This window comes from Lagopus muta, chromosome 3 (assembly GCF_023343835.1).
Source record: "Lagopus muta isolate bLagMut1 chromosome 3, bLagMut1 primary, whole genome shotgun sequence".
Classification (NCBI taxonomy): domain Eukaryota; kingdom Metazoa; phylum Chordata; class Aves; order Galliformes; family Phasianidae; genus Lagopus; species Lagopus muta.
Window position 1 is genome coordinate 28,984,434 of NC_064435.1, and position 27,191 is coordinate 29,011,624.

Below are 27,191 nucleotides of genomic sequence, written 5' to 3' on the forward strand. Positions count from 1 at the left end.
TAGAACTGAGTCCCAGTTCCTGTTTAGGCAATGCCAGATAATTTAAACCAAATTCTTCTGATCTATTAATAAGTCAGTTTGTTTTTTTTCCCCACATTTTCAGCATCTTAAAACCATCATTTAAATGATGTCCAGTATGACACACAAGTTATTGATGAAACCAGGAAAAAAAAACACCCAAAAAACAAAGTACTGAAAAACGGCCAAAAATATTCTTGGACTGATATACTAGCCCTATAAGCAATTGCATTGATTTCTATCTTTTTACAAGTAAATCAATAGCAGAAGTAGCAGGCTGCCACTGTCTGTAGCTTCATGCATCCCAGATCAGGACACTAAAATTAGCATCAGATTAACATACATATGATAACCAGTTTTGAAACTGAATCTGCAGGATGCAATCTGATCTATGGAGACAGATGTCTTCCAACATGGCCAAAGATTCTTCATCATCTCCACTTCAGTCATACAGCTTGGTCTCTTCCAACCTGTCTAACCTCTGCTATTATTGCCATTTGTCTAGTATAATTACAGACATATGCCTCCCTATATGTAATTATAAACAACATACATATAATACCTGTTCTAAGCTGTATAACATGAAGTACTGATGGAGCCTGACAGCAGATGAGATTGTCAGTGTCATCTTTAATTCTTAACATTTAGATGTGCCTTTACAAATGTTTATTATTATGCCTCTATTTCAAAAGAATTAGGACTGAAGGTGACCTCTGCTCCTAAGCAGTTCATGTTGTACATCTAGTCGAATTACCACTGCTTGCAAAATCAAAACCTGAAACAAATTTGCATGAGAAGCTTGCCTTTTTTTGTCTAGGCATTTGCAATTTGGTCATATTTTACTTTATAAGACTGAAACACCAAGTTTACTTCCTAAACAGGGAGCATTCAGATGTTCTTGGCAGGTATCACTGTCACCCACCATACCTCGTACTTCAGGGCAAAATCATAAATAATTTTCAGCAGGAACACCGAAATCCAGGAGTCTTTGCCCTAAACTGTAATTACCCACATCACTATGTGGAATTTCACACTGGCTAATAGTTATTCACATTCTCCAGTGCCATATGAATGCAATGTATTCAATAACCTCCTGCAAGGAAGACAGGTTTAATCCACAATTCCAGTGAACATTTGAGTAAGTACAACTCAAACAGTAAGGTTATGAAGACCACAGTAAGTGCCTAAATTCTTTAGAGAATTTTTTTTAAAGAAGTCAAAGGCTACTGTAAGCATGCTTAGGAACTACTGAGATACTGAAAATAAGTCTTAGTGAATGCATATAAAATTTATATTGACCTAATTTTCAAAAGTTCACAGGATTCATGCCTCCAATTAGGTGTGCAAAGGAAGACACATACAGACACACACACTCTGTACCTCTCTTGGAGGCATCCCCTCCCTTTTCTCCTTTTGCTTCTTAATAGGAACCAAAGTTGAAATATTTTTAGGATAAGGCCAGAATATTCAGCTTTAGTTACAACACTAAAACAGCACTGCAAGATTTAAATACGTTTCTGCTATGTATATCAGTATATTCCAAATATGGGCTACATAATTCATTACTAATTACTCTTCTGCAATACGCTTTGAGGTATTTATGAAGAAACAGTCAACTGTAATTTGAAAGATGTCAAATTCAATTATATTATGTTAACATTTTAATAATTTCCTTTTTAAAAGATAGAACACCATTTCTTCCAAAGCAGCCTTGATTTTAATCTTTCATAATCAAGCTTACCTTACCTACACTCTTGGACAATCACAGCTATTTTATAGAAGAAGAAGGAAATATTTGATTTCAAGAGCAAAATAAAATTCCTTTCCCATAAAGTATTAGCATGTAAAGCAATCATTTATAAAGCTATCAGCTGTTCTACAGGTTTAAATGGTTGCTTAAGTTTTGCATCATATCGCTTCAGTTTTATCTCAGCTTTACAGAGCACATTACTCTGAGTGCAGAATCAGTGACAAAAGAAATCAAACCCAAAGAATGTTTTCATCCCCTTTCCATTCCTACCATGAGGCAATTTGCCTGATGTGAAATAAATACACTAATTATATTCCCACAACATTTATAGCGAAAACGTACTAGGAAGCAGATATCTATCAAGGCCACACTTCTAATATTCCAATGCTTTTGAGGAACAGTTCTGTATAACTGATAAATCAAGCTCATTTGTGATACTTACTTCTTTATAGGCAACAATTCATTTGGTCTTTTGATGGTACTGTCTGTTTTTCTATCAGTGTCATAAAACCTTTGCACATCTCTTCCAGTTCGCAGTGGTGGGCCTAACTTGTCCATCTTACTACTAAAATATATAAAGGGGTACTCATAAGGAGATTGTCAAATTGCTGTTTAAGTTATTGCAAAAAAGTACTTACAATTACATCTATATTCCCAAAGAATTCTTATTTACCAAAAAGACATTTATCCAGCAAACGAGAGGGAAGTTCTTACTTTAAAAAGGGGATAATTTTGTAGGCTTATAATTGGATTAAGTTTCCAATGCATATGTTTATTAAAAAAAGGATAAAATTATTGCTAGTTATATTCATAGTTTACACAATACACTCACATTTAGGTTTTTTTCGTCTTAAGAATCTTTTTCATAACATTAAATTCATCCCCATCTAGAAAACGAGGTTCCTATTTACAACTCATGCCAACTGTATTAAGATGTTAGAAAGTAAAAGATGCAAGTACGAGCCTCTTTGACTTCAGGATTAGCAGGAAAGAAAAACTGTTTTCCCCCACGCAATTTTTTTTCTTAAATTAAAGCGTTGAAGGTTATCTGAGAAGAAATGAGGAAAAAAACCCAGAAGAAAGCCTGAAAGAAGAATAAGTTTGTTTTAATCATTAAAACACCCACTCATAGCATGTACGTAGCACTATGTACAGGCGGTACTTTTGTAATAGTTTTTTTCCCCAACTATTAGGGATAACAATTCTGAACCAAAAAGATTATTAAAAAAAAAATCCACAGAACACTACCTCTCTCCCTTCAACATCATCAAAAGAGACACTAATTCTTGAGAAATCATAATTTGTATCAGAAAAATTATGTCTTACTGTAAAATTCTGCTTTTTTATCATCTTGAAACAGTAAAACTTGCAAAATTCAATTATATCTCCATTCCCATGTCAGCAATGTAACAAAACATTTCTTCTTATTGCCAGCAAAAATAATAGCTCTAACTGAAAAACTAAGACAATCTTAGAGTATTTTTATTGATCCTTCTGAAATTAAAGAGCTATACACAAACAAGCCAACCAAAATTGATTAAAATGTGTAGGCTGCTGAAGCTAAGCTCTTCTGAAGCTCCCTACCCTCCTGGGAAGTCATAAGGAAAACAAATGAATGTAAGTAACAATGAAAAAAATACACTCTCAAACTGAGAGAAATAATGCAATAAAATTAAAATAAAATTTTCTGACTCTTGTCATCTAACCTCGAAGAACTGCAATACTAGAAAAATAACTAAACATCTGTCAAGGAAGCTCACTGTTTTCATGTAGCTTTTAATACCTCACCAAAAAAAAAATTACAACAGTAGAAAAAGAGCTTGTGAACTTCCAGCATTTGTATCACACAACTTCTCATGCTTCTTCTGTATTAGCATGTTAGAAAGTACAGGACCTATAAATTTTACGAAGACAATTTGGATTTTGAGACTCTTTGCTTGAGAACCTTTCAATCCATGTTACATCTGTAAAGCATCAAAGGAAATCACCTCATAGGGAGCAAAAATTGAACAATGCTAAGTGATAGTCGTTCATTATGAAATCAGAAGGGAGCACTGAGATATTAGTCTGACAATTTAGCTCTCAATGCAGGCTATCAGATGAGTTTCCCTTGAGTTCTTCTTCCCACTCCTCCTCCCAACAGATGTTCTAGCTCAAGCTAATCAACTCAGGAAACATTCAATCAAATCCTGCTTGGCCAAAGACATTTCCCAAAAATGAGAAGCAAGACTGAGGTTTTTGACACTGCATGACACATACTGCAACCTGTTGTGATTTCCTTAGCTCTCTTTTGAACTTTCAAAACATGATAGGTGAACTCTGGGCACCTGCAATATAAAATACTGAGGAGTATCCTAGCAGCAGTCATGACTGCCAAACTGAAGCATTGCAATATCCCTCAACAGACAAAAAACAAAAACAACCCAAAACATGCTGAGCCCTTTCAGGTACTAATGAATACAAGTGCAATCAAAAGAATCTTTGACCACCAAGATGACTTATTAGCCTTGATTTCACTGAACTGTGCTGTCTTAGAGTCTTGTTTAAGGAGATTGTTTTTAAAGGTTACAGGTACAGTATGGTAAACACCTATGTGAAATTTACAATATACCTCACAAATAAAATGAGAGAAATCTCTAAGGGCACGTTTGCCCTACTGAAAAACAATTTTCCAAGCTACAGTGAAAAAATATTAATGTTCATACATGAAATACGCAGAGATGAGAAATTAATCTGTATATGCAAAAGGTGATTGGCCACAAAGAGTTAAGTTCTGCCGTGCAAAACATAGTTTGTGTGGGTGGAATCTGGCTGCTTGCTTAGCAGTAGAATAGGAAGAACCTACCCAATTTTCCCTCCTGGAGTTATTATTTCTGGCAGCTTGAGAACTGCCCTACCCCTCAAGAAATGCAAGACAAGTGTTAAACTTTGTGTTCTTATGAAAGATGTATCAAAGTTTGGGTTTTAACATCTCACATCAAAATGTAAACCCAACTACAAATTTACGTAGAATTTTTCAAGTAAATGGAGGTCTTCCTAGTGAAGCAGTACATGGTCACACACTACTCTTGCATTCTCACTTGCTTCTCTAGTACTCAAAAACGATGCCCTTAAGCCACATTTCCATTCACATTTATAAATAGTTGTGCTTTTATTCTGTTAAGGTAGAAAAAGAAAACTCTCACAGCCAAGCTCTGCTGACACACTCAGACCCACATGCTCACAATCAGTCTGAATAAAGCTAAATTGAGCTTATTTTGTTGATGCTTTAACTGTGGCCTTCTACATGGGGAGTAAAAGAATAGAAATATTATATCAAAATGTTAAAATAATGTAATTCATATATTTTGGTTGCATTTCTGTTCTGATAAAATAAAAATACATACTACAATACTGGAGTTGAGCTTCATATGAAATGAAGTTACATAACTTTTTCCTGTACATAATGAAACACCTGAGACACTGTTCTAGCCCTCACTTGTAACAGAAGTGCACCAACAGCTTCATTCGCCTCTCAGAACAGCTTCTGACAGCAGTTCAAGAGTGCCATCTAGAGAGCAACAGTGAAACTGCATTCCCGGGCATTTTAATCCCTTCTAGTTTAATTAGCCAAAGATTCCAGTTTCTTGTCCCTTCACATAACCATCACAGTGAACAGGTACCTTGAAGAGGAAGAGTCAGTGTCGGATTAAATTGCCCCTCTCTAATATCCACTTAATTCATCCTTGACACGACACATTATAATTGTAATTCTATCCAGCCTTAAAACCTCTGTGAAATCTGGAATTAAAACAATCTAAGCAAAAAATGGAAGACCTCACTTTATGAATACAAAAAAAAAAAAACTCAAAATTACTGTTTGTCTTAGGGTGTGAATAACACTTCAGGAGGTCTTTTCCTACAGCAAGACTGGAATTCAACCAAAACAACAAAAAAATCTCAGCTCCTGAGCAGCTACAAAAAATAAAAATAAAAATAAAAATAAAAAAACAACAAAACAACCAATGTTAGAAAACTAACATTCTTAACATTGGAATGACTGCACTTAAAACAATATATGTGCACACTGTACTCAGTAAATCAGTTCAATAACAACTCAGAAGGAAGAGCAGCTTTTATAAGATATAAAATATTTTAAGCTGCAATTAGCTAAAGCTTTAATTATTTGACACTCCAATGCCTAAAATTGGTTTCAATACAATATTAATCATTTTTACTCTGACTGCATTGTGTTGACTGTTAATGTCTTGTTCTTTACTCTGATAGAAGTCTGTAGGTATTTCAATAGAGCCCTACACATTTCAAATGTATACACTTCCTCCCAAATACTACAGCTGAGGGTAGATTAAGGCCGAAATTTTCCAGTAGTGACCAAAGTGAGGCATCTAATTTTTCCATGTTGTAACTACTCCCGTGTCTCTTTGCTTCAACATAATTGCTCTCAGAAGTACAACACACACAATAGAAAAGTTCTCAATTAGAATGCTTAGAAAAGATACTCATTAAGTTGACTTCTTGAGAAGACCAGTTAGTATGACCACCAATGAAACACAAGGATTGCTTGGCAAAGGCAAGAATGGGATAGAAGTTATTTGTTTTTGTTGTTGCTGTTTTTTCACACAAAAGGGAAGTAAGAAGGACTGCAGGCAGAAGCATTCATCACATCATCACATTCACACTCTTTTTTTAAAAAAAAAGGTACAATTGTACAGGCAACTAAGTGACATTATGAGCCAAGCTAATATTCACCGCCTCCCTGCAGAGAACATTATCTGAGAGCGATGCCAAAAAGAAGTCATCTATTTGCAGGCAACAGCATGTGAAAACAGAGAACATGTGCTAACACCTCTCCATACATTACTGTTTGATCTGGACACATCACAATTCTTCCTCCGATCTTGACAAAAATAAATAAGTTCAGTGAGCAACTGACTGCTAAAATTCAATAAAACTGTCTTGTTAAGAAGGGAAGATCAAAACCTGCATCTACTCACAAACTAATAGACTGCAATTGGAAACTGTCAGTAGGAAAGAATCTTTCCCAAATAGCTGTGATTGACCACTGGAGTCAGGAACATGCCTTTGACTTATCTCAGCTGACTTGTTTTGCAGGTCTTTGCAGACCTACTTTGAATGTTAATTCAACTTCTGCAGTTCAGCCATCTGATTCTCGCTGTACGTAGTTTTGAATTCCATTATTTCCCTCCCACAGTTTAGCTACTCTTGATGGCCTTCTGCAACCAGAATTTCCACCTATTCTTTCTTCCTTATATCACCGTTCCCTACCATACACACAATGATCATGGCTTAACATGCTTGCCCACCTGTCCACCAGCAGTAATGTTCACTTCTCATCATGCCCAACCCTGTTTCCCCTTTCTTCCAATAAAAATAATTTCCTTCTATTCACATTCAACTTATTTCATTTGCCTGAAATACACAACATGAGCTTTTTCTTTCCTCTCATACTCTACTCATTTGTTGCCTCTGAAGACTTACGTCTGACCAAATCATAGTTATCTACAATATCCATAGCCTGATGATTCTCTGTAGCCACTTGTTCTCACAATGACTTGTATCACTTTAATGAAATCTTACAGTTCTGAAGGAAAGACACAGGAAAAGAGAGCAGCAGGAACAGAAAAGCAGAAGTCTGATACAAGGCAAAGAAAGAAAAGCTAAGGTCTTCACAGTGCATGGCAAAATAACAATCCTTTTCCTTTCCCATTTCCAGTTACAACGAATTTCTTCATCTAATACTAAGATTCCTTCTGATTTCAAAGGCTTCCAACCTCTCTATTTCTTCTTCTTGGAGATCTTCAAAAACCACCTGTACACAGGCATGGGCAGGCTGCTCTGGGTGTCCCTGCATGAGCAGGGGTTGGACCAGACAGCTCCAGAGGTTCCGGCCAACCTCAACCATTCTGTGATGCTGTTCTAGCACTTATCTTCAGTTCCCCCTATACATTTCTTCTTCTATAGAGCTTGCACTGAATATCCCTTACCAAACACTAGTAACAGACTTAAGCAAAATAGACACTTTCAGGAAACACTAATAATATCTATATCTACCATTTCTTGTTACTGTTGTAGAGCACAGGATTCTACTGCCTTCATGTGTTGTCTCACCTATTTTACAAGGAAGAGAGGAGGAGAGGTGCCATTCTGTTGTGAGAGAAAGATTTTGTCACAATTGCCTTGTGAGCCATGGCAGAAGTGTCTTTATTTTATTTTCACAAAATTCTAGAAGTTATGCTTGGTATTTTCTCTTATTAAAATCTTTTCAATTTTACAAAGAAAACCAGTACAGTTCCAACTGCTTCTGCATATTCTGAAACTATGAAATCTTTTTAATGCAGTTTTATCACTTCACATCCTTTGCTATTATTTTAACATTAGAAAATGCATCTTCACCTCCTCCAATGTCCCTTAAACATTAATTTTGTCTATAAATAAAAGATGAATTCCAAGCACTGCATTTTGAAGCTTGCAGAAAAAAGGACAACAAAAAGAACAACAAAGAACAGCCCAAAGCCTCTTCTAGAACTAGTAGAAATAAATATGAAAAAAGCCATTAATGACAACATTAAATGAGAACTTACCCTACTTGTGGGTTCACCATTCCCAATGAGTTTTTATGAGCTGGTGATAACGACTGAATTTTGCTGCCACTGGATCCAGCTGAAGACAATGCTTTACTTGAAGAGGAACCTTACAGTTGAAAGCAAGCAGGGAAATACAAGAAAGCATAAGATTTTGCTATTTGAAAAACATTCTTCACTATAGATTTATTGTAAAATTCAAAACAATAGTTATAGAAGTATGAAAGTATTAACAAATATCAAGATACTAGGAAAAAAAATAACCCGGTGAGCTTCCAAAAGTTTATAGCATATATCCAATTGAGAACATTTTCTACTCTGATAAAAAAATCGGATCTCAATTTCTTCAGAAATAAAGTCTAGAATATCAAAGTATGTACGAACAGAATCCTATCAGTAACTGAAATCATAGTAAGAGTAGTCTGTATAATTATAACATACATGGCTTGACCGTGTATTTTCACCAATTCACGATCACATTCAGCATACAAGTTAGTTGCAGAATGAAGCAAAAGAAATAGCTAATATGAAAGATCAGTATTAAGCAAAATTATGCATTTATTTCATGAACTGCTTTTACAAGTTTAATTTTCAGAGAATCTCCAATTTGACCTGATATACAAAACACAAGATTTCTACATGCTTTAGGGTCTCGCTGAAGAGGGAACAACCTGTCATTTCCAATCTATGTTCTCCCCATCTCCCCAGCATCTCCAAGGAATGGTGTAGATTTGAACAATGAAGTACAAAGCTATCATTTATGCAATCAGAAAAAATATCAGGCAACTAAAATATTAACTCTATCATGAAAGACAGAAACCATCTTATCCACTCTTGTAACACTGATCTCCTCCCATGAAGTTTTTACTCCTTCAGTTTAAATCACTTGGCAATGCTTTAGAAATCCTTCCAGCTATTTTACTACTTCTACTACATAGCCTGAAAAATAGTATTCAGAAAAGAAATGCAAAATTGCTAACATTCATTTCATACCTACAACTGCTTTGCTAACACCACTTGGCTGCGGTAGACGTGATGATGATGACGGTGGTGTTGACACTGCAGAAGGCATCTTCTTAACTGCAGCAGGCTTGTACTGTAACAAAATACAGCCTAGAAATTTAAGCAATGAAGTCTAACTATCTATGCAATATGACAGCTAGTTATTTCAGGCACTATGGGAAAACAAACTGAGTACTAGCAAATAGCTTGTTGGTACCTGGCTTAGACAAAAGGTTACTACTAGCCTGCAGCCTTGTACATGTTTCTTATTTAACCACATGGTACGTTCTTTCCACTTTTCTACTGCTTTTCTCATATATTCTTTTTTTGTAGATTTCTTAAGAGCTTAACATTACCAATTCTTTACCTGGTAATTTTAAAAAGATATTCCAGGGCAACATGTTAAAATAGGATTTGAAAGGCAAAAGTGATGTGTGTTCTCATTCAGTCCAATACTGATTTAGAATATAGTACAAGAATCACTAGACTAACTGCTTGTGTCTGTTTACTCTTCACAGCCTCCAAAAAAACCCAACCAAACAAACAAACAAAAAAAACACCAAAAAACTTCTTTATTTCACCACGAAATGAAGAATCACACTTAAATCCTTCACTTGTTAATCCGCAAGTTAACAACTGCAGTCCTTGGCCTGATTTGCCTGAATTTTCTAAGCCTCTATTTAGCCAAATATAACAATGCTGTACCTTTATTTGCCTACTTAAGGAACAGTGTTGAAGTGGGTTCAGAAGGCACAAAAGAAATGAAGCTTTGTTTGCAAACACTGCATTTATACTTCCTTCTCCTATCTTTATTGGTCATTTTCACAAGTCTTAATAATATTTGATAGCTTTCAGTTTTGCAGCTGCTACTATTTCATTTACCAATCTCTGATTGCAACTTTCATAAACAAAAACTTCTCCAATGCTTAATGTATAATTTAATAATATTATAGTGCATAAAATAATAAAATTACAGAAGAAAACAATTAATTCAATTTAAGCGCAACACAAAATATTTAACAAGCTTGATTTGATACCAAAAGCAAAGTACAATTTAAGAAAAATATTGTTGTTCACCTGTGTTCGAGTAGGAACCTTCCCTTTGGTATCAGCTGCCAGTTTCCCCTTATTGGTAATTCGTGCTGCTTGTTCCTTACAGAAATTGATGTGCCTGTCAGCTGCATTTTCATTAAATCTCCTCTGACAATACGGACATTGAATGTAATCTTAAAAAAACAAAAGCATAATGTTAGTAATGTGTTTTAAACAAGCGTTATAAAAAGTGTTTTGAAGTCTTTTAAAGACCAGCTCAAATCCCAGAGAAAATTAAGGTCTTTTGGTTTTGAAAATGAAATACACATTACTGGGGAAAAGATTACTGTGCAATGATGTTTCTTGCTTGATGATAAGAATGAGAAGAGCAGTTGAAGATCAGAGATAATTCATGTGAAAACAGGAATAATCTGAGAGATGCTATTCAGCATGGAAGGTAGCAAAACAGGTAGATGGAAATGGTTTGGAACTTATCTGGCAGAAAGTGCAGGAGAGGCTAAACAACGAATGACAAGTACAGTTCTGTTTGTTCAAGATAAGAAAGAACATCAATAACTTTCCCATACAAATAGCTAAAGACAATAAATTCTCTTTCCTCCTGTCATTTTGAAAGAATCGAGATGTATCAACTGCAATTCTTAAAAAAGGATCATTTAAAATAAATGATAACATATATATATATAATATAGTCAACATTTCATGTTGTATAAGTATTTAAAGTATTACAAAATCCTTCACCTGAGTGTTAATAATATAGCCCTTAAAATGTACTGCCCCTGGACAGTAAATCGTTATAGTTCAGTTTCCAGTAGATATCTTAGCATCTAGAGATACGGATGTTTAATTCCTCAGAGTACATTATTCTAAGCCATGTAAATATCAAACTCAGAAGATGTGGGCACTATCACAGCAGTTTAAATTAGCATGTTCCCATGTGTTTTTATAAGTGCATTAAGGAAAACAAAGAAATGCAACAGTCACTGCTCTTCAAGATCACAGACACATACAATCCAAAGTAAGACTGAGATTACATGTTACTACTCCAAACACAGCAGATCTGGATTACAGTTATCTCTTTTTATCCCTTTAAAAGAAGAAAATCTCGAATAGTTCAAACGCTTAATGGTTGGAAAACTATGAATAGTGACCTGAAAAAGAGAGTGAAAGACTACAAGAAAAACATAGAAATCTGTCGCAGAAGTGATGGCATGGGAATCTCACATGGCAACACTGATTGTTTATTTTTACATAAACTCCACTACTGACAGAATTCTCAAACATAAACTACACCTTAAGAGATGGAAACTCAGAAATTTTAAAAAAATTTAAAAAACATCTGTGGTCAAACCATGTTAGGACCAAACAGAAAGTATAAACATAAAATTAAAAAAAAAATAATCAATTAATCAAGCAATTATGGAAGCCCTGATAGCCTAGGAAAGACTTTCAAAGCTGACTAAAGTAAGTGAATCAGACAACAGAGGATTAACAAGTATTTTCTTAAGTATAAGGGATTGTATCTTTATCCTTTCATAAAATGCTTAGCACCAGGCAGCCACCTAGCTACCATAGAACAGTACAGCTGAGGTTGAAACAGATCTGTGGAGGCCATCTGGTGGAGGCCACCTGTGGAGGCCCTACTCAAGCAGGAACACCTGCAGCAGATTGCCCAGGACCAGACAGTACAATCCAGAACAACTGTTAAGATTCAATGTAAACTCAATACAGTCCAAACAAATCAAAATAAATAGGCAATAAACATACGTAGCCAAGTTCAGTGAAAATAGGAATGACTTAAAATCCTTTTCAACATCATCAGGTTTTTCTACACTGTTTCTAAACAAACATTGGAGCAGGCGATCAAAGAAGGAACAATACTGCCTATTTTTTTTTCCCAAACTCAAAGCAAGCAGTTAAAAGAAAAATATTCTGTATTGATATTTCCTACTTAAAGGAAAAACAGTCTAACAGCTACCTAGAAGTAGGCGTACCAAAAACAGAGCTGAGTAGAAGAGGATGGATATACTGCATGATACACTGTATAATTCCTCTTTCTTCCCATACATAAAGTGAAAAAGGCAGAACTGTAGCTACCTCTGCTCTGTTTTGTTGTTTGCAGGTTTTTGTTTTGTTTTGTGGGAAGAGTCCATAATTAACTGACACATCTTTGTTCCTGGTTCACTCCTTACCCACTGCAACAGGATGAAGCAAGGAGACTATAAATAATAAAGCACAGCTTGGGAAAGTGAAAAGGAAGGAAGATAAACAAAGGCATAATACTGTGCTCTTCCCTGTACCTCTTCACACTCAAGTGAAGTGAAGAGAGAAACTTTCTTCGCATCGCTTTTACTTGCATTCTTTTGCAGACTGGTGCCAAGGGAATCCTGCTTCAATAGCTTCTGCGTGGCAAATTTCATTCTGGTCTTCTCTTCTTGTAATTCAGAACCTACACAACTAACTTATTGATCTTTTCCATGATTAGGCCTAGTGTTTCCTAGCATCCTGAATAATATGACTCTTCACTTCTCAGTATGAATGCACAGCTACAGTCCTTATACTAGGACTAATGCATTTCCTGAGGAGAATGAAGGCGTAAACTACTGACATCCTCACAAGATCACAGACAGTCAGAAGCAAATAGATGACTTTTTATGTTTTTTTCCCCAATCTTTCTGAAAATGACCACTGAGTTAATCAAATGGCTTACCACTTAAGACCTGAACAAAGATATTCTCCAACCTACAATCACATGACAGAAGTTCACTTAAAAGTGTTTTTCCCTTATCACCCCAGACTGCTTGCATGCTTATCCTAACTCAAGGTCTGAGGGCACTGAAGAAATGTTACTCGCATATTAATACAAGTTCCACTGATCTCACATACTCTAAAACACAAGTCTTCCCCAGTGCACAAGGAAGGATCACAAGCATGCCTAGAACAGTTAAATACATACAGTGCAATTATGAAACTACATCTGAAATCAGAAAGAAATGGTAGACTACACTGGACAAACACACAGCTTCACAATATATAAAGGATGTAGATGTCCAGAATTGGCAGCCAATTAAAAAGAAACTTTGCTCTGAGTTGTTCCTCTGCAGTAGATAGAAATAAGGTGCTGAAACAATTTGTACAAGCTACAGTATGTAACATACTAGCAAGTTGGCTATGACCACCTTTTGGTGCATTAAAAACAAAGTAACAGGCATGGAAAACCACTCAGGACACTAGCCAGTCAGATCCAACAGTCATGAAAGAACATTTGCATAGGGATAACCAGATAGGAATCTTCAAGAACTCATGAATATTGTATTAAAAAAAAGTCCCCAATATACAAAATTTTATATATTGTTTAAGTTACATAAAAGTCTTTAAGGAACTCAATAGTTTTACGTACCAGGGTCATATGATGGCGGAGGTGGTGGAGGAAGTTTTCCACCATCTTTAAGATTAAGTCCTTTGGCTGCTCGTATAGTGGCTATGAATTCCTCATGCTTTCGTCTCCAATTGGATGGCTTTTTGGGGGGTTCTGGCTAAGAAGTCAAAAAAAAACAAACCCCACAACTTTTTATGTTTGAAGCTCTTATTTCACGTTAAATACATTTATTATAAATTCATTCCAGATCCTTGTTGATCGATCTAATTATCACAAATTGCCAGCAGAAGTAAACCTTATTATAACGTATACATATTTTACCTAAAATGTTCATATAGGGAGTAAATTATAACATACCCGTGGCTTAAGAGGTTTTACTGTGGGAATGTCAGTTCCTTCTGCTCTCTGGCGGCTGGAATCGAATGTCTTCCTTTTCTTGGCAGAAGTTTTTTGGCAAATGGGTCCATGCTTTTTCTACAAATAGAAGAAGAAATTAAAGAGAAAGCAGAATTTATTTTTAGAAATGTGTTATTAACATGTTATTTTCCTCTTTCTAGATGTGCCAATAAGCAAATGAGGCTCAGGTCCTGATGAGTAAGATTAGAATGCTTTCACTCAAATTCCTATGCCAGCATTACTTTTTTTTTTAACAGACATACAGGAACTGGGGTATGGGGTCTGAGCAAGGAAGAAAAAGGGAGGCATCTGTATTTGCTCTTTACAAATAAAGAAACTGATAGGTTGTAGGCAGCATTGGTATTAAGAGGAAAGATGGATCAGAAACTGTCTGAAATTCACATTTATATTTAAGGACAATTCAACTTATATTAAGACTGAAAAGGCAGGAATTTTGAAAACTGCTAACAGAACACTTCATCTGCTAGCTAAGATCGAATGGTGTTAGGCCTTACATTTGCAGAGACAAGGAATGATTCTGTGGCCCCAGAGAAAACGTCTTTGGAAGCATCTGAATTTCCAGAATGTGACAGGATGCCAAAATACAATTAATCTTTAAATAGCTTCAAGACTGAGACAATGGGAATTGTTAACTTGAGAAAATAGAAATAAAAACAGAAAAAAGCAATAATCTAGATCTTCTTTATTTAACTATTCTGATCACTGCTTAACTTTCGTATTGACTTATCAAACGTAAAAGCCAACAGTGCTCATAGCACTTACCAGTGCTGCTGGAAAGAAAGTCCTTCCACAAATCCTACATGGCAACAGATCTCCAGTTTGCACTGCAATCTCACCTTAAAAAAAAACAAAAACAAAAAACATAGTTCTATAAGAAAATTTGTTTAAATTTGTACTAAAAAGAATTCTTTCTGGCTTGCTAACCTCATATACTTGGCAATAACAACAGCTGTCACTGTTAAAATATGTGTTCTTTGAACTGTGCAAAGACCGCATTGATCAGAAAGGAAAGGGTGATACACAACTCCTTACGTAACTTTTCAAAGCAGCCTGGCCCAGTAAAAAGTCAGCATGAATTCTAATGATCTAGAACATGAGACTTTGCACCTTTAAAGGAATGCCTGCACAACAGCACGAAAAGGACTCATTCACACCAAGTCTCACTGACAGCCCAAACAGAAATGTGAAGAACAACAATTCTTAGTGAGGATGATGTCTTTGAAAGAGAACCACCTGTCAAAACATCACAGAGAAGCCACATCTCATCACTTATTTCTCTCTATTAAGTTAAACTATTTCACTTTGCCTTAGAAAAATTCTTGAAGGCTATTTTTATGAGACATTTGATATAGGTTATAAGCTGACAGTTTACACAAACATTTCAGATCTTTCTATTAAAGCTCTGACTGATTCATAGAACCAGATTAAAAAAAAAACCATAACAAGTCACAGTATCCAAGTTCCTTCAAGCCAGTATATTCATGTAGTATGTATTACATGATGGAGTTGAGGCAGAGATGAAAAGCTACATAAGGCTTATAAATGACATGTATCTATTATATAAAGCACTGTAACACAGCTATAGGAACATACGCATACACATCAGTAGAGGGAGTAAATTTGGATCAAGCTCAAGACGTACTAGTTTCTTCCTCTGTACTCAATCTGAAAGTGCAGCTCTTTGCCCTTTAGGCAAACTAGTGGCTGAAACTACAGAAGTTATAAACATAAGAAAGTTCAAAGTTCCTATCATTTTTTTTCCTCAGTTCCTCAGTAGTAAACAGTTTTCCAACTAAACATACATACACATCAATTAGGACCACAGAATCGGTCCTATAGAAAATAGAAAGCTGAACAAAATGTTACAAGGCAAGTAAATGCAGATTCAAGTGACCATGGCTCCCAATAAATGCATTTTTCAAGTTTAAAGGTTGAAATTAAATGAGATTTCTAGTAGCAACCATTAAATCTGCTACTTTTACGTACATGTTAATTGTATGTAGCATATTAATTCATTGTATATTTTTACAACACAGTTTTTAAGAATTAAAAATCATACAGAAAGTGTTTTCCAGATGAACACGCTTCTGTATATACTGTGTCTTCATTAATTTACACACCTTTTCCATGTAGACACGAGTAGGCCCTTATCACAGCATAGCAGGACTGCACAGACAGTAACTGAGATGTGTAGTTTAAGTAATAATTAAGTGTTCGTTCCTGTAATCTAAACGCATTTGTATTTACACAAGTAGAGGGAAAGCAGGAAAGAAAGCATTCCAGGTAGATCTTGCTTTTCATCTATTCTTGCATCTGAGTTACACTTGCATGTTAACAACACAAAACAGGAAGGGTTATTATTATTTTTATTATTATTATTGTTGATGGTATCTTTCCAACCTTTGCTTTAAACACTCATACCTGAAATTTTTACCACAGGTCTGTTCCTTTAAACATTAATCACAAGTAGCAAGATGCAAACTTCTCATGCATAGCTCTGACAGCTGGAACCTCCCTCATTGCTTTTCTCAAGGGCAAGCAAAGAGGCAGTGGTTGGAGGCACCCTTCAATTCTCCCAATCAAAAATACCAGATATGCACAGACTTTCTTGTTCCATTACTTCATTCTTCTGGATTCTCGGCACTCTTAATAGTGCTGACAGATAACAGTGCAAAGTCACTTCCGTTTTAAAAAAACCAAGAACTTTATTTTATGACATTTTCCTAATACAATTCTCAGATCTGCCAACAAGTAAGAGAGGCATTTCATAGAAATACAAAGTGACACCCTTTGTGTCTTCAAGAAATTGGCTGAAATAAATAACTATTAGCGATCTCATAATCAGGTGTATAGCATAATATAATAAGATTTGACTGAGAGATGAATTCTTTCAAATATCTGCCTTGGTGAATGAAGAATAGAATTATAGAATTACTCAGGTTGGAAAGACCTTAAAGATCATCAAGTCCAACCACGACCCAACCTACTATCCTAACAACCCACAACTAAATCATGTCCCTGAGCACCACATCCAAATGGTTTTTAAACACATCCAGGGATGGTGACTCAACCTCCAGCCTATTCCAGTGCTTAGCAACCCTTAGCAACCTCTTCTATAGAAAAGTGTTTCCTGATATCCAACCTAAACTTACCCTGGAGCAACTTCAGGCCATTTCCCCTCATCCTGCCACCTGACACCAGTGAGAACAGACCAACCCCCTCTCGCTGTAAGCACCTTTCAGGTACTGGAAGAGAGCAATAAGGTTTTCCATCAGTCTCCTTCTTCCCAGACTAAACAGCCCCAGTTCCTTCACTCTCTCCTCGTAGGGCATGTTCTCCAAGCCCTTCACAAGCCTTGTTGCCCTTCTTTGGATCTGCTCCAGCACCTCAATGTCCTTTCTGTATTGAGGTGCCCAAAACTGAACACAGTACTATAGATACAATCTAATATAGCACAATAGCTACATCTTCCACCATATTCTTCCTTTTACTGCACTTAGGAATTTATGTTTATATTTGAATTCACCATGAAAAAAAGCAGACATGACAGATGCTCAGCTAATCCAGCAGTATTTACATAAGGCATTTCAACACATAACAAGTGCTAATTAGCACTCACCAGCTACAGTTACTGAACTCTATTTCCTTCCAGCATTCCTAACTCTCCTGTGCTGCTGGCAGGTACTCAGCCACATTTGTCAAGAGCTACTGCCAAAACTTCCCCTGTAACACAGATCACTGACCCCAAACCCACTGTGTTTATCCCTTCACTTCTTCCTCATTGCTTTTTTATTCTTCAGTAAAAACAGAGAATTAAAAAATAAATCCATAACATGTTAACATTTCCTTTTTAAGATCTCAGGAGCTTTACAGAAAGGTGAGTAACATCAACATGAAACCTGCTGATTTTAAAACAAACGATGGCAATAAAATTGTGAAATTGTGAAAAAAGTTGGTGAGTTTGCTTTTTTTTTTTCCTCCTAAAGGCAATAACATACAATACCTAGCACTTGTTACACATAAGGTATGCAATTAACAAGAGACAAAATTATTTTTTTCTCGCTCATCCAAAGTTGTATTTACATCACAACTAACTTCAGCAAGGTTTTCCCTAAAGTAGCAATTCGAAATGTAGCAGCAAATGGCAGTCCCTAGGGATCTCTTTTCCTGATTAAGGCACTCCTCAATGCATTTAAGACTTAAAAGCAATAACAAGTAAGAATAAATCAAACAGCAGAATCCATTTATTAAGGAGCACAAGCTGACAGTTCTGGTACTGTATGAGTTCTGTGCTGTATGAGCACCCAGGACAGCTCTGCAGAGGAACCTCCACAGCTGTGCACTGGAACTCTCTCCTATCACGATCACTTTCCATCCTGGGCTGTAAAACACTGTGAGGAAAAGATCCTCCACCATGGCCTTCAGGCAAGGCCGATGAGAAGCACGCCACCATCCCAACACCATCAAAACCACTGACAAGAGAAGGGAAGGGAAAAGGAGTACAGCAACACACGGAATAATAAAGATGCAAGTAAGAAAGGTAATAGATTCAACTTGGTTGTATGGGAAAGAAGATAAAATAGAAAGGTAACACCCGAATCAAGAAACACAAGAAAGGGTTTATTTGGCACATGAGTAGGAGAATAGAAATTGGCTCTAAGATAGCATCACAGCAGTTTGTAAACTTTTGTTCAGTCTTCTTTGAAGTCTGGCAATAGTGCAGGGATATCACCAGTAATTTATGTGCCAATTTTAAACATGAATAACATCAGTTTATTTAAACAGTAATAATTACATCATTTTGTAAGAAAATTATGTTCAAGATGGTCATGTATATACCAATAAAAGAAGTATTTTCATTGAATATTGCCAGAACTATGACACCCAGGTTTACACCCAATTCTACTGTCTGCCTGAGACCAGGTCTCAAAAACAGAGATCAACCTACTAAGATGTTGGTTGTCAATCATTAAGTCATCAGATTGTTGCAGCTTTGCTCATAAATCTCCCGATCTCATGACCAAATTCATCCAAATTCACCACTTGCATTTCTGAACAATCTTTCATTTCTTTTTCTACCTGCACATGAATAAGTTACCCCACAAATTCTTTTCGGATGTGGTCACAGTCTAGTTTCCTGTACTTTCTCTTCTCAAGGCTGGAGTTTTGCTGAGAAGTCTGGGTGGACCTCAAAGTCCGACGACAGAGCCTCACAGAGCCTCTCAGGCAGCACGGGGCTTTTAGTTCAACTACAGATGAATTTAAACTTCTTTGAAAGCTAGATTTCTAGGGAACAGCTTCTCTTCTTCCCACCACATTCAAACACAGCAACTGATTTAGAGTGGAAACTACAAGCTGTCAGTTCCCAGATTTATCTTCTGTTGTACAGTAATGTGTGGGCCCACAGAAACATACAAGTTTGATTTGATGCAGTCCCAGCCATAATGTTAGCTCCTACTGTCATGCTGAAGAAACAAGCAGTTGTGTAAAATAGACTGCATACTGAGGAGCAGAAGCCTTCAGTACTGCTGAGCAATTCATAATTGAAGTTTCACTACAGCTTACACTTTTGGAAAGCTGTGTGTTTCCATGTACGTCTGCACATACTTAGATATAAGGTGCAGGATGCTCCAAAGAAATAAGACTACAAAGATTAAAGCAATACTTGGTCTCAATAACAGTATTTTAGTATTTTGTAATGTTATGAGACCTGTTTGATTGCCCTTCTAAGCCTTTAATTTATCTGCAGCAATGACAGTACTAAATGACTTTGGCCAGACAACTGTAATAACAAGAACCACCAAGTGCCACTGCATTCAAACATGCAGAAACACTCTGGTATGAATTCCAGCTTTGGCATTACCTACTTGACAAGTGGTCTGCAAATACTGAAAGTTATTTGTGGAAGAGTGCATGCCAAATTTCCCTGGAAAATTGAATGTATTGTTTTTGGCACAACTCCCATCCCCAAAAGCCAGTTATTTTGTGCTTAAATCCATATGCTTCAGCCACCAAAAAAAAAAACCCAGTCTCATTGACTGAGGAATTGTATCATCAATCCACAACACCATTTCCTGGGGACAGACTCCAACATATGTCAGCTAAGCAGCACTGACCTGGTGCTGAAATGACTGAAAAAACGGAATATTAATTCTACAAGTTTTTGTCTGAAGCAAAAATGAAAAAAACAAAATCAAACATCATCCTGCTTAACAATGGACAGTACTTTGCTGAACACTGATGATGGAAATGATTTACATCCCAACCTAGCCCTTAGTAGCTCATGCCACTCACAAGTACACAGGAAGAAAAAGCAAGAGGAAATCATAGTAAAGTCATTCTTTACTATTCAGCCTTCTTGCATAATTCAAAGTTTTTATGTCATCAGGTTATTCACAATAAGTAGTAAACCAATCTACTTCTACCAACTTTTTACATGGTCTAAGACAAGGGGGAATTGCTTCAAATCAGAAGAGAGGAAATTCAGGGGAGATGATAGGAAGACATTTTTTTACTCTGAGGGTGGTGAGGCACTGGCTGCCAAGACAAGCTGTGGATGCTCCCATCTCTGGAGATGTTTAAGGCCAGACTGGACGGGGCTCTAGGCAGCCTCATCAGCTGGGTGGTGATTCTGCCCACAGCAGGAGTTTGGAACTAGGTGTTCTTTAAGGTCCCTTCCCAAGCCATTCTATGATTTTGTCTACTTCTATCTCTGCCTAACTTCAGAGGAGAGATTAATTCTTTTTTACTACTGTATTGACAATGGAGTCTAATCTTGTGTAAACCTGTCACTTCTGCTTACTAAAGATATCAGAAAGCAGCAAAACTTCAACTCCTTCAAGCTGAAAAGCTTCAGTGAGGCTTTCATAGTACCTCCTGCATACTCCTCTATCAGCTCTCCAGCCTGACAATGCAAGCGTACTATATTTGTCAAAATTACTGCTATTGTAACGAACATGAGTCTGATTATGGCGAGTTCTGTATTACTTCCTTGAAAATAACATGTTGAGGACAACCCCTCTGCCTCAGAGTGACAACCTGGAGGAGGATTCTCTGAATAAGTTCTTTTTGTGACTGAGAAGTGAATTGCACACGGTTTAGAACAATAACACAGGCACATGCAAAATGTGTATCATGATGTGTTACACTTCTCTGTAACTCTCTATGCTTTCTTCTTCCCTTTCTCATCTGATGCATAACTTCCAATGTGAAAACATGCTGATGTCACTCTAAATATCTTCCTGAAACTACTTTTCCCCCCTCCTACATGACACTTCCAAGCAGATCCCTAAACAGGACAAAGTCTTCTCTCCTCAAGGCCAGGGTCCTGATTCTCCTTCTTGCCCTCTCTTCTCAGGACCCTGAATGCATTCACCTGATGGCCAACACACGTATGGCTGCCCTGACCTTCACCCCTGCAGACAATGCTTCCTTATTCATGCTGTGAGGTCCAGCAGACTTTTCCACATCTATCTTCACCTGGGTCAGGAAGTTGTCACTGATATACATCAAAAGCCTTCTGGACTGCTCATACTCTGCTGACTTGTTCCTCCAGCAGATAACGGTGGGTAAAATCTCCTGTGAGGGCCATGGCTCTTTCCACCTATCTGAAGAGGACTTCTTCTGCCTCAAGTGGCTTGTAGCAGACATACAAATACGACAGTTCCCATATTGCTCTGCTTGCTATGCTTGATCCTCTCCAGTCTCACAGTAAGGCTCCACTGCTCTCCCACACAAAGGCAACCTCTGCTTGCCATCTGGCTGGTTCTTCCTGCACAGCCTGTACCCAACCACAGTGCAGCAGCCACTGCCGCGTTCCTGTGGCCCCAGTGACACTGCAGTCCTGCAGCTGTGCACAGATCTCCAATTCCTTCAATTTGTTCCACACACTTGAGCATGGGTGTGCAGGCACTTTGGAGAGGCATTCAGTTGTGACACACAAAAACCTATGAGAGCTTCCCCTTCAACGCATACCACATCAAAACCCAAAGCAATTAAATAGTTCTGCGTGATCGATCTGACTTCCAAACACGCTATTTGGTCTTCTGTTAATGAGCTTTAACATCAGCTAGTCACCACTAGAAATCACATGACTTGCAAAATCTATGTGTGGTTGAAGAATTGTGCTGACAGTAAGCAGGTAGCCAGACGCAGCCCGGCCTCCTCACGCTGACCTTCACTCTGCCAGCCTTGCATTAGCAGCCCCCAAAACATTTCATTTCAGTTTCTTTCCTGAAACATAAGCACTAATCATAAATAAAAATAAAAAGGTGTCAAAAAACTAATCTTGTCCATGGTTATTCAGTGTATTAAATGTAAAAATTATATCGCTTACCACAGGGGCAAACATGTGTAAAACACAGCAATACAATGCAAAGTTACTTATTATGCTTTAATAACTACTAGAGTAGCACATTCTTAAAAATATATACATTTATGTTAGTCTTGGATTTCAGATGACAGCAGTTTCCAGCTTGCTGATTTAAGAATCATAACATTTATTTTTCCTTCTCTCAGACAAATTAGATACTTTCAAGAGAAAAAAAAGAAAAAGCCAGAATGTTACAGAAATGCAGCTTAAGAAAATGGCTGCCAAAGTAAGGAAGCTGCAGTACACATCCAGAGGTAAGGCAAAGATGTGCACCAAAGGGAAAGGAAGCTCACATATTTCTGTTTTGAAAACAAAGTAATAATTTCCTACAGCATAAGGAAAATAATAATAAGGCAAAGGAAGCGGGCATTGGCTCACTCCCAAACTGAACGCAAGCACATGCACTTGCATCCAGTGGTCATGTTACTAATACTAAGCCCCAAAGTATTATGCCTCAACTGTTTGCGCTGGGGTCTCAGACATTATCAGGGTAAGTGAAAGGTCCAGAAAAAAAAACGCTCCTTCAGCACAGTCCTCAGCTCCCAGGAGATGCTATACAGCAAGCTTTATTAGTAACAGTCCACAGGGGCACACCCAGACTGCTCAGAGCCTGAAAGCTTAATGGCAGTAACAGATCCTGCTTAGTGTGTGCAGGGGAAGCTTCAGGCTACAGCTCGCAGCCACCCATCCCCTTTGAGCCCTCCCTGGCTGCTGGAGCTTTGTGGGTGCTGCCTTCATCCACAGCTGCCCCGTGCCCTTCACCCTTCAGGCAGCAGCCATTCTGACCTGCTGAGATGGCTGTGAACAAGTGTGGGAATAAGCATTTCTTCAGCTTCGGCAGCTGCTGCCAGCACCCTCCCAGAAAAAAAACAAGAGCCTAAGAGTGCAGCTGATTTAATGCCACCACTGGACTGTTCCTGCTCAAGTGAGGAATTCAGTGCTTGGGCCCCTCCTCCATCATCCTCAGCAAAGCACAGGGATAACTGCACTCATGTGACAGCCCTTCTCCTGCCATCCAGCAGTGAGAGCCACTAGCACACACCAAATCATGGCAAGTGGCCTTCAGACTCAGCACACACCAGGTTACCCAGGGCAGGGCTTTTAACTCACCTTAAAGATCATTGCTTCCTGCGGTCATTGCTCTCAGTATATTCTCCAGGAAATTAAACAAATTAAACAAACGAACTGAAGAACAGTCCAACCCACACAGGCTACAAAGTAATAAATGTCAAGTCAGGAATCCCAGAGACAACTTTCAAAGCATGTAACAAATTTGTCACTTGAAATGTGCGCACTGATCCCTTTGTACAAAGCTTTGTAGTTCTAAATGTGACTTTCAACACCAGTCTAGTAATACAACAGTACTGGTAGACAACTGAAAAAATAAAGCAGACATCAAAAAACCAGCACAAGTGAACTTTGAAAGCAACATTTAAGTTGTACAGAAAGCTCCTTTGCCATTTTACTGAACATTTAAACTTGTGCATAGTGAGAAAAACGCAGTCACAACATGAAAAGTACTATTCCACTTCTTAAATGTCACTAATGCAGCTCAACAAGCCAACTAATATACGTTCACCTCTTCGCATAATGGAAAGAATCATTACAAACTGTGTAAACTTACTTCTTATTAAAAGCATGCTTGAATTGTCAGAAATAAAACAGATCTCACCTCAACGTTGCTGAGCTTCAGAAAATAAAGCATCAGCTTCTGAAGGCAAGAAGTCCTGGCCAGGCAATTCATGCCTGAGGGCCCTTCCACCACCACAAAAAACACACCAGGAGAATGCAGCCAAAAGCCAAAGTCCTGCCCTGCACCCTAATTATATCCCTCACCTCACAACTCCCCAGACCAGCTGCACAAATCAGCCCTGGGAATTGGTTTTGCTGAGCCCTAACCCCAGACAAGGAGCAGGCTGAGCCGGATTTCAGGAGCAGCCCTTGCTTCCATGCTGGATGAATGACTGGGCAACTGTGCTCCTTAACACAAATTTAATCCAAAATGGCAACCAACAACTTTCTTCTGAGTCACTGGTGAAGCAGAGACAGAGAGAAAAGCACAACATCTAGCAAAATAATCCATCTTTACTGTTGGTTTTGCCTGTTTTCCTCTCTTGGGGCCATCTTCCCATATGAACGTCATTAGAGCCTACCTTAATGTTCAAAAGAGATGTCTTAAACTGAAAAACCTGTATACAAAAGCTCTGTGTACTTATGTACACTGCGGCTCTAGGAGCACTAATAGTTTGCACTTTGATAAAAGAAAAAAAAAGCAGTATTTTGTGTTTTGGCAATGTTCGAAGACAGGAAAGTAGTACAAACTAACCCCAAAAGATGCAGAAAATTGTGTTACTTAATTTCAAAGAAGCTAGATAACAGTGTGGGATATGAGTCTTCAGAACAAAGGTCATCTTGAATTTTAGAAATGTCTCAATACCCATACTATGCTCAAATTGATCTTGAGTGCTCAGAAGGAACATTCCATGCCACGGAAAACAAAATAACCCTGATAAGCTCTAGCTTTTGAAAGTGATTTCAAACAAGGGCTGAGTAAGCATGAAAGCCTACAATTTAGAAGTTCTTCTTCCCATCACTGCCTATATCTACTGAAACAATAGAAATGTAACTCTTCTCCAGAAGGCACAGCAACCAGCAGACAGAACAGGGAGAAATCCAACCCAATAATGACAAACTTTCTTAGCCTTCTGTAATCTGTAGATGACCATTCTCCCTACCCTCTGTTATGAAGCTACTGGAGCTTATACAACACAGCTGGCATAGCTGGCTTCATTAAATTAGCTCACAGCCAAATCAATTGATGGATGGGCTGCAGATAATACGCAGTCCCAACTGCAAGCAAACATGCAGCTGACTCAAAACCAAAGCAAGCTTCCCCCTTCTGGGCAGGCAGCATAGGATCGTCATCAGTCAGAGGCAAAACAAAAAACAAAACCAAACCCAAAATATTATTTGATAAACCGCTGGCCATCACCTTTCATATCTCACTAACAGGGAAGGCATAAGAGCAAATTAAATAACAGAAAACCTCTTGGGATTTTAATGCCAAATAATGCTGCCCTATAGTCTTGCTGAAGTCACTGCTCATAGAAGAGACTGATGACCATAACATCTATGGTTAGGACACAGAAAAAGGACAGATGCTCGCTGTGAGTGACACCAGTGCTCGGAGGGACAAAGGACAAAGGCTAGCTAATGCTCACCCCTGTTTAAACACGCAGTTATTGCCTGCGAAGCTCAGCATGGGAGCCTCAACGACTGTTTTGTGACAATTACTCAGAACAAGGCTGCATTTTTTCTTAATATGGTTACAGCAGCTCATCAAATGCAGTAATGGCAGATTTACTAAGCGTTCTAAGGCAAGCCGCAACTTCTTAAGTTCCAGGCTGGCATTTCACTGCGACGGATGGTCGGAATGGTGATGATATCTTCACCGAAGCAACTGGCACGGGATAAAGTTGCAAATACTCTGTCAGCAAACACACACCTCGTTTTCGCGGCACCGAGCACTCCCCAGGAATTACGGCTGTACCATGACTTCATCCTCCGTGAGCAAAAGCAGAGAAGTGGGCACAGCCTCCCCGCAGCAGCGTCCCCCGAGCGCCAAGCGGGCGGCGGAACCGCCCAGCCCGCCCGCCGGGCTGCGGCAGCGGAGCGGAGCCGGGGACAAAGCGCGGCCCCGCCCGCCGGCACCCCCAGCCCGCCCGGACCCACAGCCTCTCCCCCCCGCTCGCCGACCACCGAAGCATGCCCGGCTGCGCTCCCCAGCACTACGGCGCGGCGAGGCCGGGCTCCGAACGAGGGGAAAGCGGCGCCCGGCCGCAGCTCCCGCCACCACCGCCCAGACGCGCCCGCAGCACCACGAAACCGGAGCGTGGCCCACCCCGAGCGGTTCCCGCTGCCCCGCCGGACGTCTGGGGCCTTTCTAGCCGCCCCCCACCGCTGCCCCTCACCTTCCAGCCCGTCCATGGCTCGCCCCGACCGCCAGCGCCCAACCCAGTCCCGCTCCGCCGCCGCTGCTGTGGTAACGCCGCCACCTCCCGGCCCGCTAACATCCGCCGCTCCCATTGGGCGGCCGGAGCGGGCGGGACGGCCCTCACCGCCCCTTGGGGCCGCAACGCCGGGCTGGGAGTAGAGCGGCTTGCCGCCTTCCTCTGAGCGGCTCCCGGCTGGCAGAGGGGGGAAGGGGTTGGGCTGAGGGCACGGCTGCCGGTGTGTGGTGCGCTGGCCTTGCTGGTGTGAAAACACGGGGCAGCCGAGTGAAAAGCACGAAAAATGTTTTTTGTGTTTGTAGGCAGTGGGTTCCTCGTCCTTTCCTCCTCAGGCACACATATGAAGGAAATGAAAATAGAATCATAAAATAGCTTGGGTTGGAAGGGACTTAAAAGATCATCTAGTTCCAACCCTCCTGCTGTGAGCAGAGTTGACAGCCACTGCATCAGGCATCAGACCAGGCTGCCCGGTACCCCATCCAACCTGGCCTTGAACACTTCCAGGGATGGAGCATCCACAGTCTCTCTGGGCAGCCTGTTCCAGCACCTCACCACACAGCAAAAAAGCTTCCCCTTACATCTAATCTTACCA

General features: G+C 38.9%; 1 protein-coding gene across 2 annotated transcripts in view; it reads right to left on the reverse strand.

Moving 5' to 3' along the window:
• The window catches only part of ZC2HC1A (zinc finger C2HC-type containing 1A), a 34,672-nt gene extending 8,026 nt beyond the window's left edge, over positions 1–26,646 (reverse strand). The window contains exons 1-8 of one of the 2 annotated variants that reach the window (XM_048939355.1): positions 26,561–26,646; positions 14,981–15,054; positions 14,159–14,275; positions 13,823–13,958; positions 10,450–10,598; positions 9,364–9,466; positions 8,371–8,479; positions 2,211–2,333 (exon numbers count right to left, since the gene is read on the reverse strand). In XM_048939355.1, coding sequence (XP_048795312.1) covers positions 2,211–2,333; positions 8,371–8,479; positions 9,364–9,466; positions 10,450–10,598; positions 13,823–13,958; positions 14,159–14,275; positions 14,981–15,054; positions 26,561–26,576 — 827 coding nt within the window. In that variant the 5' untranslated portion in view covers positions 26,577–26,646. The remainder of the gene's footprint in view (positions 1–2,210; positions 2,334–8,370; positions 8,480–9,363; positions 9,467–10,449; positions 10,599–13,822; positions 13,959–14,158; positions 14,276–14,980; positions 15,055–26,560) is intronic. The other variant, XM_048939356.1, reaches the window with a different exon arrangement.
• Between the last annotated feature and the right edge of the window lie 545 nt (positions 26,647–27,191).